Below are 18,353 nucleotides of genomic sequence, written 5' to 3'. Positions count from 1 at the left end.
TTAAAATCGCATTTATAATGATCAAAAATTAATTTCCTAATTTATAATTAATTGTTTCTTAAGATTAATCCAGAGTTCAAAAATTAATTCATTTTATGACTAAAAGCCTTGAATTTTGCTTAGAATTAAAGATAAGGATAATTTAATTATTTTTCCTGAAGCTTGTAATTGACGCACATTAATGTTTGATATGGATACATTTTTATAGTAGTATGATATGATGATCAACAGATCTCCACTGGTGTTTTGAGGTTTTTCGCAAGTTTCTTGATTTAACATTGTGTAGCTTGTAGTGAATGTACCGCTAAGTGTGATATACCAAATGAAAGGTAATTGTATCAGGATGCTCATAAAAGTTTAATAAAATTTTTATCTGCTCTAGATCAAAAGTTATAACCTGTTGAATTTCAACATTTTATTTTACCGTTATCTCAAAATTGTGTGTACGAAATTGATTGAAAAAAAAACGGTTAAAAACGGGAAAAAATGACCAAAAAACTTGGCTCCAAAAAACTTCTTCATCTCGATTTTGATGGAAAATTTCATTTTAGAAATCCAATTTTTTGCACATACACTCACACATACTCCACCTATACACCCTATAAGTTTCAGATTTTTTGAACTCCCGAAAATATTTTTAAAAATAAAATAAAGTTCAATTTAAAGGTGCAAAAAATAGGTGTTTTTCAAAACTCTCTATCTCAAAAACCAGTTACTTAAAAAAAAAATCCCAACACACGTCTCGACTATTTTTTCATTACCTATCTATTGGTATACTCAGAATTCCCCAGAAAAATTTCCCTCTCTCGTAATGACCCCTTTCTCAACTTACCCCAATTTGATAAGGTTTTCAAAACCTAACGATTTCTTATAGTTTTAAATTTTTAAAAATTTTTTACCAAAGGTCCATTAACATAAAAAATGATTATCTATCTATTGCAAAAAAAATCAACTCTCTACAACAACGCATTTAGATTTTAGATAATTTTTTCAATTTGCCATTTTGCCCCTTTTTACCCTATTTAATTTGCGATTTGAGTAAAAACCTTTCTTAGTGCAAACCGCTTCACCTATACATATCATATACCGTTGAGTTTGAAAATTTTTATTTTTTTCCCATATAGAGCCAGTGATTATGTGAATGGTCAGAAAGGTAAAAATCAACGCATTTATAATATAGTAGTATTAGCTTTTTTTCGTTCAGTGTACTTTAAATTTCATCATCTTACGTTTTCTTTAACCACAACCACGAATGAATGAATTTTATAAATTTCTTATTTTTATAATTTTCTACAACAATTGGCTCACTACAAAAGAAGTTAAAAAATTTTAAAACTGTTGCATCTTTTCTTTAAAAAAATTTTGAAATTTGTTTTTCGATGCAAAATGTAAAAAAAAAATTTTTATGAAAATTTTCAAACACAATGTTACATTAAATCTTACGTTTTTTGAGTAATTAAAGTGTAAATTTGAATAAATAGGCCAAAATTGTAAACAATGATAAAAATTTTTTTTCGAATTCAAGCTTTTTTCATTTTTTGAATTTTACTAGAACATGTTCTATAGTATACTAATGTACAATTTTTTTTACACCATCAGAAAATAGACATTTTAACGAACGAAATACCCACCGACTTTTTGAAAAAAGCTGATATTTTAACACGTGAATTTTCGATTGAAAATTAGGGTGTTTTTTTGGTAATAAGTCAAAATAAGGTGAACAAATTAATATTTTAAATCAAATAAATTACAGTCTATTTAGGACATAATAAGGTAAGTTTTCATTTCGTAGAAAAATTTTTGTTTTTGAAAAAGATAAAAATAAAAAACCAAAAACTCGGTTTTTTGAATTTTTCACATAAATTTTGAGGTTATGTGAAAAAATTGTTGATACAAAAGTTGTAGATCTTTTTATTATCTACAACTTTGCCATACAACTTTTTTCTATAGGATTTGTAGTTTTGCCGGAAATCGAGATATACCATTTTTTACCATTAAAAACTCACTTCCCGAACTCGTTCTACTATGATTTTTTTTGGTTTCAAAAATTATCGACCCTGGTCTAAAGAGGATTTGTCTCATGTTTTTCGTTGGGCATTTGGAACTTTTTTAAAAAATTAATTTCTCGGCTTGTGTGGGTCGTAGAGAGCTAATTTTTTTTTTAAATTGTAGATGCCGATGCCTTCAAAAACATTAAAAAGTACAAAAAAATCATAGTAGGATGAAACCCATTGGAAAAGGAAGGGAATATGATGAAAATTAAAGGAAAAATAAATTACGGGCGAGCCGAGTTCGGGAAGTGGGTGGGTTGAGTTTTTAATGGTAAAAAATGGTATATCTCGATTTGCGGCAAAACTACAAATCCTATAGAAAAAAGTTGTATGGCAAAGCTGTAGGTAATAAAAAGGTCTACAACTTTTGTATCAACAATTTTTTCACATAACCTCAAAATTTATGTGAAAAATTCATTTATTTACTAGAACATGTTCTATAGTATACTAATGTAAAATTTTTTTACACCATCATAAAATAGACATTTTAACAAACGAAATGCCCACCGACTTTTTGAAAAAAGCTGATATTTTGACACATGAATTTTCGATTGAACATTAGGGTGTTTTTTTGGTATTAAGTCAAAACAAGGTGAACAAATTAATATTTTAAATCAAGTAAATTACAGTGTATTTGGGGCATAATAAGGTAAGTTTTCACCGAATTTCGTAGAAAAATTTTTGTTTTTGAAAAAGATAAAAATAAAAAACCAAAAACTCGGTTTTTTGAATTTTTCACATAAATTTTGAGGTTATGTGAAAAAATTGTTGATACAAAAGTTGTAGATCTTTTTATTACCTACAACTTTGCCATACAACTTTTTTCTATAGGATTTGTAGTTTTGCCGGAAATCGAGATATACCATTTTTTACCATTAAAAACTCAACCCACCCACTTCCCGAACTCGGCTCGCCCGTAATTTATTTTTCCTTTAATTTTCATTATATTCACCTCCTTTTCCAATGGGTTCCATTCTACTATAATTTTTTTTTGGTTTCAAAAATTATCGACCCTGGTCTAAAAGGACTACAACAGTATTTTATTTTGTTAGCCAATACTTGCACTGTTTATAAAATAATAAGGCAAAAGTTTGCTAAACAAAAAAACGTCTTTGACTTTATATAACTTATTTTTTATTTGTTTCAACAAAAATAATGTGCACCAAATCGATAGAAAATGTTGTAACGAACAATTAATAGCAACATTTTTTGTCGTAAGACACTCTGAAGCCGAGTTATTCCCAAAAAACGATATTTTTGGGTGTTTTCGCACCGGTTTTGCATGCGTTCATTTATCAATTGCTCGGCCATCTTTGGTGATAAAGAGCTGATTTTTTCTGTAAAATGCAGGACATAAATAGGACTACAAAATAAATTAGAAAAATGTCAATCATAATGCAAGCTTTTTTCGAAATAATGACAAAAATGTGTTTTTTAACAGCAAGAATTTGACTTTAAATGGCTGCCATTTTGTATTTACTCACTCAAATACAATGAAATTACATACAACGATAGAAAATATTATAAGGAAGAGAACGTATGTTTATTTTTTGGTCTACGACAATCTGGAGCAAAGATATTAGCTTAGAAGTAAAATTTCCCAAAAAATGCATTTTTGTGAATAACTCCGCTAAAAAGAATGATCAGGTGGTGAGAAATTGGGTTTAAGCCTTTTAAATATACCCCTATCGATCCATGAAATAAAAACTGACAGTGCCTCTCTGCGCAAGGTCAAATGACGCTTTGACTGGAGTACTATGGGACATCTACAAAAAGAGCTAGAATTTTTTGAACTCGATTAAACTTCATTAAAAAAAAAAAGCAAAAAAACATTTATGATTATGTTCTCAGGCTATGGAATCAATTTTTTTATTTCACAACCTATAAAAGATTGTATACCATGTACGGTACGTCGTATCAATCTCATTTCAAAGATGCCTACAAGAGAAGTAAGAATTTTTTAAAGTCAACCATGTCGAATTTCCAGATTGAGATTACGGTACTTCCCACACTGGTGGCTGTTCGGGGGGCATCAGATCTCCACTGGTGTTTTGAGGTTTTTCCCAAGCTTCTTGATTTAACATTGTGTAGCTTGTAGTTAGTCTACCGTTATGTGTGATATACCAAATGAATGGTAATTGTATCAGGATGCTCATAGAAGTTTAATTTCTATCTGCTCTTATATTATAACCTGTTGAATTTGAAAATTTTATTTTACCGTTATCTCAAAATTGTGTTCCAAAAATGATTGAAACTTCGCACACATATAGTCGTAGTCATGGTCTATCATTACTTCATATACTTTATTCCTGTATCTATTGGAGAAAAAAAGATAAAAATAAAAAACGATGAAAATCTATTAAAAACGGTAAAAAAACTAGTGATGGGAACTATCGAATGATTTGAACTATCGATAGTTAGTAACTGAATGATTTGAACTATCGAATAGTTCATTCATTCATTCATTCATTCGAATAAAAACTATCGAATAAAACTATCGAATAAACTATCGAATAAACTATCGAATAAAAACTATCGAATAAACTATCGAATAAAAACTATCAAATAAACTATCGAATAAAAACTATCAAATATTCAGTTGCTATTTAAAAATAATATTTTATCAAGTTTTTCACTTTTCATCCGATTTCATCTTAAAGAAGCATCCATCATACATTGAAGTACATAATATAAAAATCGTAAAAAAAAAATAGTCGAGAAATGACCACTGGAAAGGATTTGTTTCCTTTTCTTACACTTTTTATTTTTGCTCGTCCACATGCAAAATTGCAAATATCAAAAGTATATACATACCTACCTACAATAATCCAAACCAACCACACAGTTGCATCATATTTTTGTCTAACCCATTCACAACCCTTTACAAAATCCACTTGTTAACACATATACCTGCCGTTTGTGCGAATGTTTTGCTTCTTCCGGCGCCATGTTTCGTCAAGTGATTGAAAAGATGGGTTTTCCCACTAATTAGGTTCATAAACTATACACTGGCTGAACAATGAACATGTTCCGCTTCCCAGGTCAAAGAGTTATTTTTTTCTCATTTGTCACTTTTTTATGACACCGCACTGACCGACGGATAACTTCTTTTCTTTTCATGCACCGTGCTGCCTTTTTTTTTCTTTTCTTTACCGCCTTTGTTTTGAAAATATGGGCACTCCAGCATAAAACACATAAATTCAGTCCTGAAAAACTTTCAAGATATCATTTGGAAGATCGCACAATATGTGTATCATCATTCATCTTCCTTCAGTCCTTCCTTCAAATGCAGATAAAATCATTTACAATTAAATTGTGAAATCAAGAGAAAAAGCAAATAGTAGAGAAATAAAATTATGACTGAATTAAAAAAAAACAATCTAATAGACTGAAAGAAAACAGTAACTGAATATGAAAAAGCTATCGTTTGAAAAAACTATTCAAATGAAAAAACTATCGTTTGAAAAAACTATTCGATTGAAAAAACTATCGAATAAAAAAAACTATTCAAATGAAAAAACTATCGTTTGAAAAAACTATTCGAATGAAAAAACTATCGAATAAAAAAAACTATTCAAATGAAAAAACTATCGTTTGAAAAAACTATTCGAATGAAAAAACTATCGAATAAAAAAAACTATTCAAATGAAAAAACTATCGTTTGAAAAAACTATTCGAATGAAAAAACTATCGAATAAAAAACTATCGAACGAAAAAACTATTCGAATGAAAAAACTATCAAATGAAAAAACTATTCGAACGAAAAAACTATCGAATAAAAAACTATCGAACGAAAAAACTATTCGAATGAATGATTTTAAACTATCGAATGAATGAATATTTTACAACTATCGATAGTTTGATAGTTTTTATTCGATAGTTCCCATCACTAAAAAAAACGTGTTTTTTAGAAACTTGTTTCTTCCGTTATTCAGTCAAAACTCACTAAACGATTCTAAATTGCACATGTATGCATAAAACCAAAACCTACATGTCCTATAAGTTTGGGATTTTTTGAACGCTCAAAAAAAAAAACTAAAAATCAAAAACTACCCAAAAAATACCCCTTAAAAACAAGGAGTTTTTCAAAAATTCATATTTCAAAACGCAGAGACGCCTAATTTTTTGTTTCCTCGTCTTTCACCTGGCACCTTTAGAATTGTCAAAAAAAAATTCCTTTACCCAAAATCATTTTGTCACAGCCCCAACACGTGTACAACATTCAAACAAAACTTTATAGCTTCGTTTCAAAATTTTTTAGAATTTTTTTTTAAATGCAGTTATTCTTAAATTAATCTCATCTATCTATAGGAAAAAAAGTTAATTCTCTACGACTTCGCGTTTAGATTTTAGCCCAAATTTCATCTTTCCATTTATAACTTTTAAACTAAGGGTGGGCTAACGAAAAGAAGTGATGTAATTAGTTGGAATTAGAATGGTTAATTGAGGAAAAATGAAAAAAGGATACATTTTACACTGAAAACAAAATTTTGATTTTTAAGAAGTTGGTACTTTGAAAAAAGTGTTTTTTCGTGTTTTGAAAAAGCAATCACTTCACACCATTTCATATTTGTTGTTTCTTTTGAAATACATTTGGATATATTTTACTAAGCATGTAGCTTTTCTAGGTACTTAGATTATGGCAAACAAAAAAAAAAATTGATTTTGAGACTTGAAAAATTATTTGTATGTTGTGGTTTTTAATGTTAAATGTCAACTTAAGGTTTTTAACAGGAATGTTATATGGACTACATTCAATCAAGTAAAAATGTTAATTCAAATTGAAAACATTTGAGGCGCAATGCAAACACCAGTGAATTTAATTGTTCTTAATTATAAATTAAAAAAGGGTCACTGAGGTGTATATGTACTTTTTTTGGGGTGGTGAATAAAAACTAATTCTTCTATAATTTTTAATCTAAGCTTACGATAGGAAAAATAAAAGTTGGGCTATCCTGAGTTTACCTTGGGCAAACAAACCACGGTTTTAAACTAAGGATTTTTTCACAGGAAAAAAAATTAAATTTTTTTCGGTTTCTGATATGAAAAAAAGTTTTTTGTTGTATCTTTTGAAAAAATAGTGCAATCAAGAAAACAAAGTTGGGCTATCCTGGGCTAACGTTGGGCAATCGAACCACAGTGCAAAACCAACAATTTTTACACAGAATAAAAAAAAGTTTGGGGGCGCCAGCTTCACATAGCCCTGGGACCTGTATAAAGTTTCTCTAAAAAGTTACAAGAAACAATTACGGAAAAATAATAGATCCTCCTGGAGGAACTTCTGTAGTAAAATTGAAGACTCCTCTGAGGCATCTAGACTAAGGAAAATTCTTTCAACTAATCCAACCATGCCGAACTCTCTAAAAGACTCAAATGGCGATTGGACTAGCTCCTATGAGGAATCACTAAACTTGCTACTAGACACTCACTTCCCTGGTAGCTCAAACAGGAAATAGAACTCTGTCTGATCTCTAAGGCACAACATGCCTACACTAAGGGGAAATCGGTGGAAACAGCTCTCCATTCTTTGGTCAGCACCATTGAATATTCCCTACACTACAAAGAGTACACTCTTGTCGCTTGTCGACATAGAGGGTGCGTTCAATAATGTCAGGAATTCAGCAATCATGAATGCTCTAGACAATCTCAAAATAGAAGACCCGCTTAAGAACATGATAGACATCATGCTTAGCAGCAGGATTATCAGTTCAGAAATGGGTAACTTCAAAACGCGTAGAGCAGCCAACAGAGGGACCCCTCAGGGAGGGGTCTTATCACCTCTCCTATGGAACTTGGTAGTGAACGAACTGCTGCTAGACCTAGAAGGAGAAGGTTTTAAGGTTATAGCCTACACAGATGATGTGGCAATTGCCGTTTCGGGCAAATACATACAGACACTTGCAGAACTGCTACAAACAGCTTTAAACAAGCTAATTCACTGGGCTAGAGGATGTGGATTGGATATTAATCCCCACAAAACGGAACTTGTCCTCTTCGCGAGGAAATACAAGATTCCAGACTTCAAACTCCCTACAATTAAAGAGGTAACACTTACTCTATCCGATCAAGTTAAATATCTAGGACTCATTTTTGATAAAAAAAAACTGACCTGGAAGCTCAATATTGAAGAAAGGGTTAAAAAAGCCAATGTGGCACTCTTTTCATGCAAAAAAGTTATTGGCGGCAAATGGGGCTTTTCTCCTAACATTGCACACTGGCTATACATATCGGTCATAAGACCAATACTTACATACGGGATGGTAGTTTGGTGGACTGCACTGGACAAAGCGATAAACTTAAACAAGCTTATCAAAGTCCAAAGGTCAGCTAGTATGTGCATAAGCGGTGCACTAAGGTCAACCCCTTCTGACGCCCTCCACATACTACTAGACATATTCAGCAAACAAATTGCAGCAAGCTCAGCTACTCGTCTAAAAGCAACCCTTCAGTGGACCAGTAATCATATTGGCCACACTAACATTGTAAACAACTTCGGATTCATTCCGGATCGTTTAGACTATACTCTATACCACACCTCAATTGGTGTTCGATAATAATTTCCAGAACTCTATTCCCTCCAGAACTGAATGGGTGGACCTTAGCACTCTGGACAATGACTCTTTACACTTCTATACTGACGGTTCAAAAACCAACGAAGGTGTAGGAAGTGGTATATTCTCGGAAAAACTGAATCTCAGTCTTTTCTTCCGCCTACCAGACCAATGTAGCGTGTTCCAAGCAGAAATTCTGGCGATTAAGGAGGTTCTCTCTTGGCTCAGACTTAATATCCAACACGGATATTCGGATCTTCTCGGACAGCCAAGCAGCTATTAAATCTATTGCCTCTGTCAATACAAATTCCCTACAAGCATCTCTAAGGGAGATGTCTGAGCAGTTTAACATTAACCTCGTATGGGTGCCGGGACATAGTGACATTCCAGGCAATTGCAGGACAGACGAACTTGCCAAACAAGGAACAATCACTATTCTGCAAACTTATGCTAAAGCAGGACGCTTTAAAGAAAACCAACCTCATATGGAGTAATACTTGCCTAGCTACAAAACAAATATGGACTTGTATAGACTTGAAACGTTCAAAGGGTTTGTTGAATTTAAACAGAATACATATTAGCTCCACCATAGGTGTTCTTACAGGACACTGTCTAATAGGTAGACACGCAAAAAGAATGGGCGTGTTCTCTAACGATTTCTGCAGAAGTTGCATGGATGAAGAAGAAGAGGAAACTGTTCAACATCTTCTGTGCACCTGTTCTGCTCTCTCTAGTAGAAGAAAACTCCATCTAGGACAATTCTTCTATGAATACACTAGCGATCTATTGAAAACGGACGTTAAAAGTCTATCTTCATTCATCAGAAGCTCCGAGTGGTTCGGCTAGTGAGTTCCAACTTGCTAGTCGTTTGTGGTATCACAATGGATCCATAAGGGTCTAAGTGTATCGGGTAACTTGCCTGACAACCACTGCTACCTAACCTAACCATCATGGATGTAATGACCTTCCGGTAATGACGGAGTAAAAAGTAAAAAAAAAAAGAAAGGCTAAAGTTTTTGACAGACAGCTGCCAAAGTGTGTGTACAGTGGAGCGTGGATTTCAAAAATCACGATATGGTTTTTTTTTGTGCAAAATCAATATTAATACAGTCAAGTGACTGTTACCCCAAGACATAATCCCCAAACTGAAATTCCCAAACCCAAAATCCCCAAACTGAAATCTTCAGCAGCGAAATCTCCAAAGAGACAATCCCTTTAGCAAAAATCTCCGAGCAAAATATCAAAAAACAAATATGTTCAAGTAGTGAATCATGCGATCAAATCGCGCGATTGATGATTCACTACTTGAACATATTTGTTTTGGACACAATAATTTGCTTTTTTCTTTTTGAATGGAAATGATAGCCTAATTCATTTATAATCAGCTTTTTCGTCCATTATTTCTTCTTCAAACACTAATCCCATCCTTAGTAACTTCTTTTATGAAAATCAACAGACACTTCCATTTTTTAATATTTTTGAAAAACTTCAATTGCATTCATAATTTGTTCTTCAAAAACACAACCGTTATCATTTGTCATTACTTTAAAAGAATGTCATGTCCATGCCGCAAGAGCAACGTCGCGCGTTGGTATTTAGCAGAAACTGGACATTGGGGATTTGAAGCTTTCGTGGAGATTTTGGCAAAAAATATTGTTTCTTTGGAGATTTTGTCCATGGAGATTTTCTCTTGGAGATATTAGCAGTTTACATTAAATTTGTCGGAGATTTTGTCCCATGGTGATATTTTTTTTGGGGGATTTCGTACGACTCTCAACCAAATTCTATCGTGGGATACACATTTGGCAAGTACAATCGATCGAATTTATGCTGCTCTGTGGGCTTTTCTTCTTTCTGGAAGTTATCTTCCGGTTTCAACGGAAATGATTATTGCCAAAACTCTTATCCTGCCAACCCTTTTCTACGGAAGCCCGATTTTCTGCTGTTTGGACATTGCTCGTAAACGAAAACTTCAAGTTGCGTTTAACAACACAGCCCGTTTTATATATAGTTTACGTCTTTTCGATCATGTTTCTGCACAGTCAGATAGTGTATTTAATATGCATTTTGACAAATACATAGGTTTTCTTACACTTACATTTCTATTTAAACTTGTCCATACAAAAGCTCCGAACTACCTTTACGAAAAGGTTAATTTCCCAGTATCACAAAGAAGCAATATTCTCATTGTACCTACCTTTAAATTTAGAAACTTTAAACAACAATTCTTTGTGCACGCTGTTGGTCTTTGGAACCCCTTACCCGAAACCTGAGAGCATTAGATAACTACAACTTGTCTGAAAACTCTTTGAAAATTCCTTACAAAAACTGATTATATTTCTAAAATCCATTTTAACTTTTTCTTTCTAATATTTTATCTACAACCATAATTTAACTAAATATTTATTTAATTAAATTATATTAACATTTTATATCTTTTTTAAATATGCTTTGTTAAATAATTAAATGTTAACCTTTATATTATATTAAGGGCCAATTTTTCAATAGTCAGTTAAACAGTCAGTTAGTACTTATTCCTAAGAATAGAGAAAAAATCAATTTTTCATCAGGCAGATATAGCTTATTCTTAAGAATAAAACTATCTGCTTCTTTCAGAGACGAATAAAAATTATTCTAAGGAATAATCTCAACAAAAATATTGTGTCAGTTGTCAAAGCTGTTTTGAAAGAATTTTGAAAAAAATACAGTGGAACACAAGAAAACAAAAACAATCATGAATAAAAATGACGTTTAATTTTAAATATTTTTGAATTTGACAATTTTTTTTTTGTTATTCTGTAGAATAAATTATTCTTGTTTGAAAAATTCAATGTTTTTATCTGATTGTTTATGAGCCTAATAACTTTGTTCGTCGAACAGTTAACTGACTGTTTATTAGAAGATTGAAAAATTGGCTCTAAGTATAAAAAAAAATATTTGTTTTAAAATGCTTACAATATGCTAATAAAATTCAAATTCGAATTCAAAAATTCAATTTAAATGTATTTAGGTGTTTTTAAATAAAAATATCGAAAGATATACCAACTTATCGATATATCGGTATGTTTTGTAGGTACATCTCTATTAAAATCTTGAATCTGCCGCATGTAAAATTATTGCGATGCGGTGCGTCGTCGCAGTATGCGACGAAGTATGCGTTGCGGAAAATCTCCGTTCCGAAGGAATACTTCGCTAGGGCAGATTATGTTTTCTATCTGTAAATTTTGGTCGTTTCGTCTACCCTGCCAAAAAAATTTCGGCTAGCTAAATCACCTGTTCACTTTCGAATTAAATTTATTTTGAAAATTTAATTTAAATGTCTTTGATTTTGAAATCTTTTCCTTTTTGCTTGCACAAAAAAACACTGACAATTTTGAGGGAAGACCTATGTGCTATGACCTGATATTTTTTGTTCAAAATGTTTTGTACTTTCGAAAGATAATAATGCATAGTATATTTTATTTATTCACATGATTTATTTTATTTATTTATTTAATTCATTATACTTTTCTTACAATCTTTATCTTATTATAAGTGTAATAGAACAAATTCAAAAAAAAATATATATAATAGAAAAAAAAAATAGTTAGTGCCATTTATATTAAAAGTTAATAGTGTTAATGTCACTTCATTGAAAAACAATAACTTCAAAGTTTTTTTGAATTATGTTTAATCCATTTTGTTGTTTTTTTGTCTTCCTTTATAGAAATAAATTGCGGTCATCCCGGCACTCTTTATAATGGTTGGATTGAGAATGCTGATTCTGGAACTGGCTTGGGTGCTAGTGTTATATTCAGATGCCTGCCAGATATGCTACTGCAAGGCTTTTCATCAAGCGTTTGCCAAATTGATGGCAGATGGCATCATTCGGTTCCAGAGTGTTTAGCACCATGTGTCATCCCAGCAATTTCACAGGGTAAAGTAAGGCCTATTGACCCAATTCTAGATGATAATGGGACAGCAACGACTGTCTTTCCGATAACAACAACACATGTTCCACTTTCGTTGCCGTACACTGAAAAGGTTAATCATGGAACAATACTAGAAGTAAAATGCTCAGAACACTATGAGTTTCCGATTATATTAGATAGTCATCCAACGTGCAAGAATGGAACTTGGAGTACAATTCCTCGTTGCATCCCTGCCAGATGTAAGGACATGCCAAAATCTCCGAAGCACGGAATGGTTTTAGCTCCTAAAACCGAACATGGAATGAAGGCGACATTTAAATGTAGGGATGGATTTATGTTGGTAGATCCAGCTGGGAAAGAGATTTTGAATACCTATGATCATGTGGTAACGTGTTCTTTTGGAAACTGGTCTGGAGAAACACCTCAATGTCAAGAAGTGTACTGCTCATTTCCGGGATACATACCAAATGGAAAAGTTCTGCTTGTTGGAAACATGGGGTTGTATGACTATCGCCCATATGTGAGAAAAGTATGTTATTTTTTTTTGCATTAAGACAAATTTACAACAGACATAGTAATAAGGGTCACAATTATGGGGGTGAAAAATTTCTAGGTAAACACATGGAGTTACTCTTACCTACGAGGGAATCTTTTTGTTGGTAATTGAATCATTTATTTTCAAAACATGATAAGTCCATGTTTTTAAATTTTTCAGGAGAAGAAAAAAATTTCTATTTTCTATTGGTAGCTCATTTTCTTGGTAGCTCGAACTCAATAAGTGACCAATTTTATGAAATAAGTAAAGGTCTTATCTCCAAGGATAGACTGATATGGACAATAAACAGCAAAACTCTAAACTTTTAAGCAGAAAATATGATATATAAGTTTTTGGTGAACGCACAGAGAAAAATAGACCACATAAAATAGAACAAAAACAATAAGATTTCTCTATGGTTTTCATCCAAGAAGGAAACCTTATTAAAACAATCGGGTTTTCCTTATTGTTTTAAAATCTGCAAAAAAATAAAAAAAAAGATGACCAGGCTGGGAATCGAACTGGAGACTTCAAATCATTAGTGGCCCACCTTACCATCTGAACCAACCTGCCATGAAAATATTGATCGCGATTTTTGTTCTAGTGCTAAGTTGCAAAAAAAATCAACTTTTCAGTCAAATTTTAATAAGATTTTCTCTATAAAAATAATAAGAAATCTCCTTAAAAAAACCTTATTTATCGTTGATTTTAATAAGATTTCCTTATGAAATGTATGGACGGTAAAACAATATGGCAATCGGTTAGTTTTTAGCGGGTCATATTTTTCTCTGTGCGGGCTTCAGGTCAAATGCAACAAATATTTTCTTTTTGTCACAACGTTTCGTCCATGTATATGGACGTCATCAGGTGAACAATGGTTTCTATTTAAGCATTGATAAATATTATAAGAAATGTTAACAAATTATTCACAACACAGTAAAACTTACAAAAATTATTGTTACATTTAAATTTAATAATAAACTTCTTACAACTACACAGTATAAAGTTTAACTGACGAGTAACATGTCCTACAAACATAACATGAAAAATTTATTTGAACATCACACACATAGAGATCATGTTGCAGAGCTTTTTCTTTTTCTCTTCTCCACCAAATGTTTGTACTGTGGGCTGACATCTTCCATATCGGTTCTCCTGTTCATTTTGTTATCCGATATGGTATGGGGGGTATAAAATGAAAATTGATGGAAGCATTAGTACAAAAATTACCTATAGTTTCTTGGTTAGAAAGTTTGAACAACATATCACGCAGTTCTTTAAGTTTTGACTGTGCGCCAACAAAATTTGTCGCATTATCACAATGGATGGTTTTAGGGAGACCTCTACGACCTATTATCCTTTTAAAGGCTGCTATAAAGGCATCCGCTGAAAGATCAGACAAATCTTCTAAATGGACTGCTTTCGACGAAAAATAGACAAAGACAGCCACATATGTTTTGTATGGCACCTTGCCACGAATTTTGTAATAAGTGTATATTGGACCACAAAAGTCCACTCCGCAACATAAAAATGGGTGAGATTGGGTCAATCTAGCAGCAGGCAAATCTCCCATTACCTGCTCAAACAACTTTGGCCTGTATCTGGCACAGTGTGGGCATTTTCGAACTACCCATCTTGCTACCTCACGAACATTGACAATCCAAAATGTTTGTCTCGTCTGCGCGACAAGAGCCTTTGGACCAGCATGTTAATTTGAAAGGTGAAGATGTCTGACGAGAGTTTTGGTGAAACTGCAATCTTTTGGCAGTAAAAGTGGATGCTTGCTTTCCTCTGGGATGTTTGCATGCTTCAATCGGCCTCCGACTCTTAACAAACGAATTCAACTGAAATCATCAACCTCGATAAACGGACTTAGAGCTTTTATAGAATCTTTAAGTGATTTGTTTTTAATAATGGCTTCGATTTCTTCCGGAAAGTACTTCTTTTGAATTATATAAACGATGATTTTTAGCGAATTTTCTAGCTCGTTAGCTGTTAGATACTCATTTGGAAATGGTATTCTCCATACTCGTAGGTTGAGATACCTTTTGACGTATGCGAAGATTCGTATCAATTTTGTAAACGAGCTCACTCTTTCTATTTGATCGAGATAGTAGTTTGGTTCGAGCTGTTGACAACTTAGAACCGTTTGTCTTTTTTCCAATGAAGGTTCTTCTGGAGAAAGATGGATTTCTGCTGTGGATGGCCATTCTTCTTCTTCGTTCACCAGAAATGATGGACCTCCAAACCAAAGGGAATTTTTAATCTCATCTACCGTGCATCCTCGCGAAACTACATCTGCCGGATTTTCGTGTGTTGGGACGTGTCTCCGAACCACCTCTTTTGTTGTATCCTGGATTTCTGCAACTTGATTTCCAACAAACGTATTCAGTTTCGACGAATGAGTAGAAATCCAATGCAACACAATTGTCGAATCAGTCCAGAAATACGCCTTCGAGTAGTTTGAATCTACAATTTTTTGAATTTTGACCCAGAGTTTGGCTAGAAGGTGTGCTGCACAAAGTTCTAGTCTAGGAAGTTGTCTCTTTTTTGCGAGTGCAACTCGAGACTTTGCGACTAACAGCTTCACATTAACTGACCCATAGGAATCTAAACTTCGCAAATATATACAGCATCCATAAGCCTTCATTGATGCGTCTGTAAAACCATGGACTTCACAACTTATTTTGTTTTCAAGAAAAACATATCGAGGAATGTGCAAATGTTGGAGTGAGTGAAGATCAGTGATGAATTGAATCCACTCTGCTTCAATTGCTTCTGGAATGGATTCATCCCAATCCAGCTTTTCTATCCAAAGCTGCTGGAGAACTATTTTTGCTCGGATTATGATGGGACTTAGCAAACCCATTGAATCAAAGAGTGAAGATGACAGTGAGAGAATTGATCTCTTGGTATACTTTGTATAGGTTTGGTTGGGTTTATACGAAAAACTAAATTGATTCGTACTAGGATTCCAAGCTATACCCAAAGTACTAGTTAAATTTGATTCGGTAAGCTTAATTTATTTTCTTGTAGCTTCTTGAATCAAAGAAAAATGATTGCTATTCCATTTCGACAGCTCAACCCAGCAGAATTCAGGATGGAAACTACTTCGTTCCTTTTGCGAGTTAACGTTTCTAAATCGTCTGCCCCAGTTAGCATGTCGTCCACATAAAAGTCGTTGCTAAGACATGAAGCACCTAAACTGAAGCGGTCTTGATTTGTATATGCCAAGTATTGAAGACAACGAATTGCCAGGAACGGAGCTGATGAAGTACCATATGTGATGGTGTTTAATTGATAAGTTTAAACTGGAGTTTGTGAATTCTCTCTCCACAAAATATACTGCAAACTTCTTTGCGATGGATGTACCAAGACTTGTCGATACATTTTGACGATGTCTCCAGTCAAGGCATATCTATATAGTCGAAAGTGAAGCAGTGTTATGAGAAGTTCGTCCAAGACAAGCTCCAAGACAAGACAAGAAGGATCTTTCTTCAAAGGCAATTGGACCATAAGACGACCACTTGGAAGAACCTCTACTGTTTTTATGAAATGATTCAATTCAATTTCAATTTTGTTTTATTGAACATACTATATACAATTGACTTAAGCTTAACTTATTTCTAATAAGATACATTGATTGATACAAAATTTTTGGCACATATGGGGCCTAACCTTATACAATGGATAAAAGATAAAATATATATAAATATAGTACATGAATAGCTTAATTTTACAAGTCTGCTGACTAGGTTATCCTCGGGGTGTTCCGTCCCGGTTGTCCAGTTGTGGTATTGATTATGGTGGGTTGGGTGGTATGACATTTAGCCGCGGTAGTAGGCCGATTGCGTATCGGCGTAAAAGTAAACTACTTCCTCGTTGTCGGTTGGGAGTATGTGCTCATCCAGAATATCCAAAGCACTAAGGTATCTGGGTTCGGGATGTCGTTGTTGGGTTCTCATGCTTCTCATCAGCTGATTGGGGTGGTTGGCGATGCTTCCGACAAGTTTCTTTGCAGATTGCAGCAGATACTTTTCCAACGTCATGATTTTTGCTTCCTCGTAAAGTCGCTCGTTGCTGTAGTATTTTTGTCGCTGTCGATCGAAGTAAAGTCCGGTGCAGATCCTCAGGATTTTCCTCTCAAAAATTTGAAGTTCCTTCATGGCTGTCTTGGAAATGGTATACCATACCGGAAAGCTATAGGCGATGACAGGTCGTAGAAGCTGCTTGTAGATCAGGAGTTTCGTTGGTTGGCTTAATCCGTTTCTTCTCTTCATCAGGGGGTGAAGGCGATGGAAGGCATAGTTGGCTTTTTTCAGGACAGGCCTAGAGTGAAGGTTGAACCTCAGGAGCTCGTTAAAGTTGATCCCTAAATACTTCGCGTTGCGTTTGGCTGCCAATTTAGTACCATCAGGTAGTGTAAGTGTGATGCTCCTACAGTTTGCAGCTGACCGAATGCTTCGTCCTCCTGTTCCTCTAAAGCACAGTAATTCCGATTTGGATGAGTTGATCCGGATACCCCATTTATTGTAGAACTCATACAGTTTTCGAATGTGAGCTTCAACTTTCCTGGCAGCTATCGTTGGCGAGACGGACTTGTAGTATGTGAGCGAATCGTCAGCGTAAAGCAGGTTCTCGCACTCACTTGCAAGCGGCTGGTCTGACGTCAGGATACTATAGAGGAAGGGACCAAGTTTTGATCTTTGGGCAACTCCAGCTCTAATGCACTTCATTGCTGATTTACTATCCTCCACTTGTACGAAGAGGTTCCTAGAAGAAAGAAAAGAAAAACTGATTTTTATTAGTGCTACAGGGAAGCCTAGTAAATAAAGTTTATGGATAAGGGCTTCTATCCATACACTGTCAAATGCTTTCTCGACATCCAGAAAGCAGGCGATGGTTGTTCAAAGCTGAGGTGATGTCTTGGTGGAACTTCATGAGCGGATGCAGTGTGGAGTGCTTCTCCCGAAAGCCGAACTGCACGTCTGGGATAATGTTGAAATCGCTGCAAAACTTCTTGAGCTTCCTCAGTGTCAGCGGAAGGGTTCGATGTGAAGTTACCTTCGAAGTGGGTTGCAAATGCTTCTGCTTTTTCCTGAGATGTTGTTGCTTCTCCATTGTTAATAACTTCCGGCATTGGTGACTTCTGTCCAACAATTCGGTTGATATTCTTGAAGGCATCAGGTCCGGGCTTTATTGACTGCAGTCTCTTCTGGAACTGTGTGTTGTTGAAGTGTTGAATGGCGTTACGGAGCATGATGTTGGTGCACTGCAGCTCACTCCGCACTGTACGGTAGTTGGC

General features: G+C 34.1%; 1 protein-coding gene across 7 annotated transcripts in view; it reads left to right on the top strand.

The window, feature by feature from the left end:
* LOC129905200 (protein lev-9-like) overlaps positions 1-18,353 on the top strand; it is a 560,766-nt gene that overhangs the window by 408,344 nt on the left and 134,069 nt on the right. Inside the window, exons 7-9 of one of the 7 annotated variants that reach the window (XM_055980623.1) lie at positions 12,309-13,042; positions 13,127-13,172; positions 13,229-16,805. In XM_055980623.1, the coding sequence (XP_055836598.1) occupies positions 12,309-13,042; positions 13,127-13,172; positions 13,229-13,377 (929 nt within the window). In that variant the 3' untranslated portion in view covers positions 13,378-16,805. Of the gene's footprint in view, positions 1-12,308; positions 13,043-13,095; positions 13,173-13,228; positions 16,806-18,353 lie in introns of those variants that run through there. The other 6 variants (XM_055980624.1, XM_055980626.1, XM_055980628.1 and 3 more) reach the window with 6 other exon arrangements.

Source organism: Episyrphus balteatus, chromosome 1, assembly GCF_945859705.1.
Source record: "Episyrphus balteatus chromosome 1, idEpiBalt1.1, whole genome shotgun sequence".
Lineage (NCBI taxonomy): Eukaryota > Metazoa > Arthropoda > Insecta > Diptera > Syrphidae > Episyrphus > Episyrphus balteatus.
Note: the sequence above shows the minus strand (reverse complement) of the source record. Positions and strands in the feature narration are given on the sequence as shown.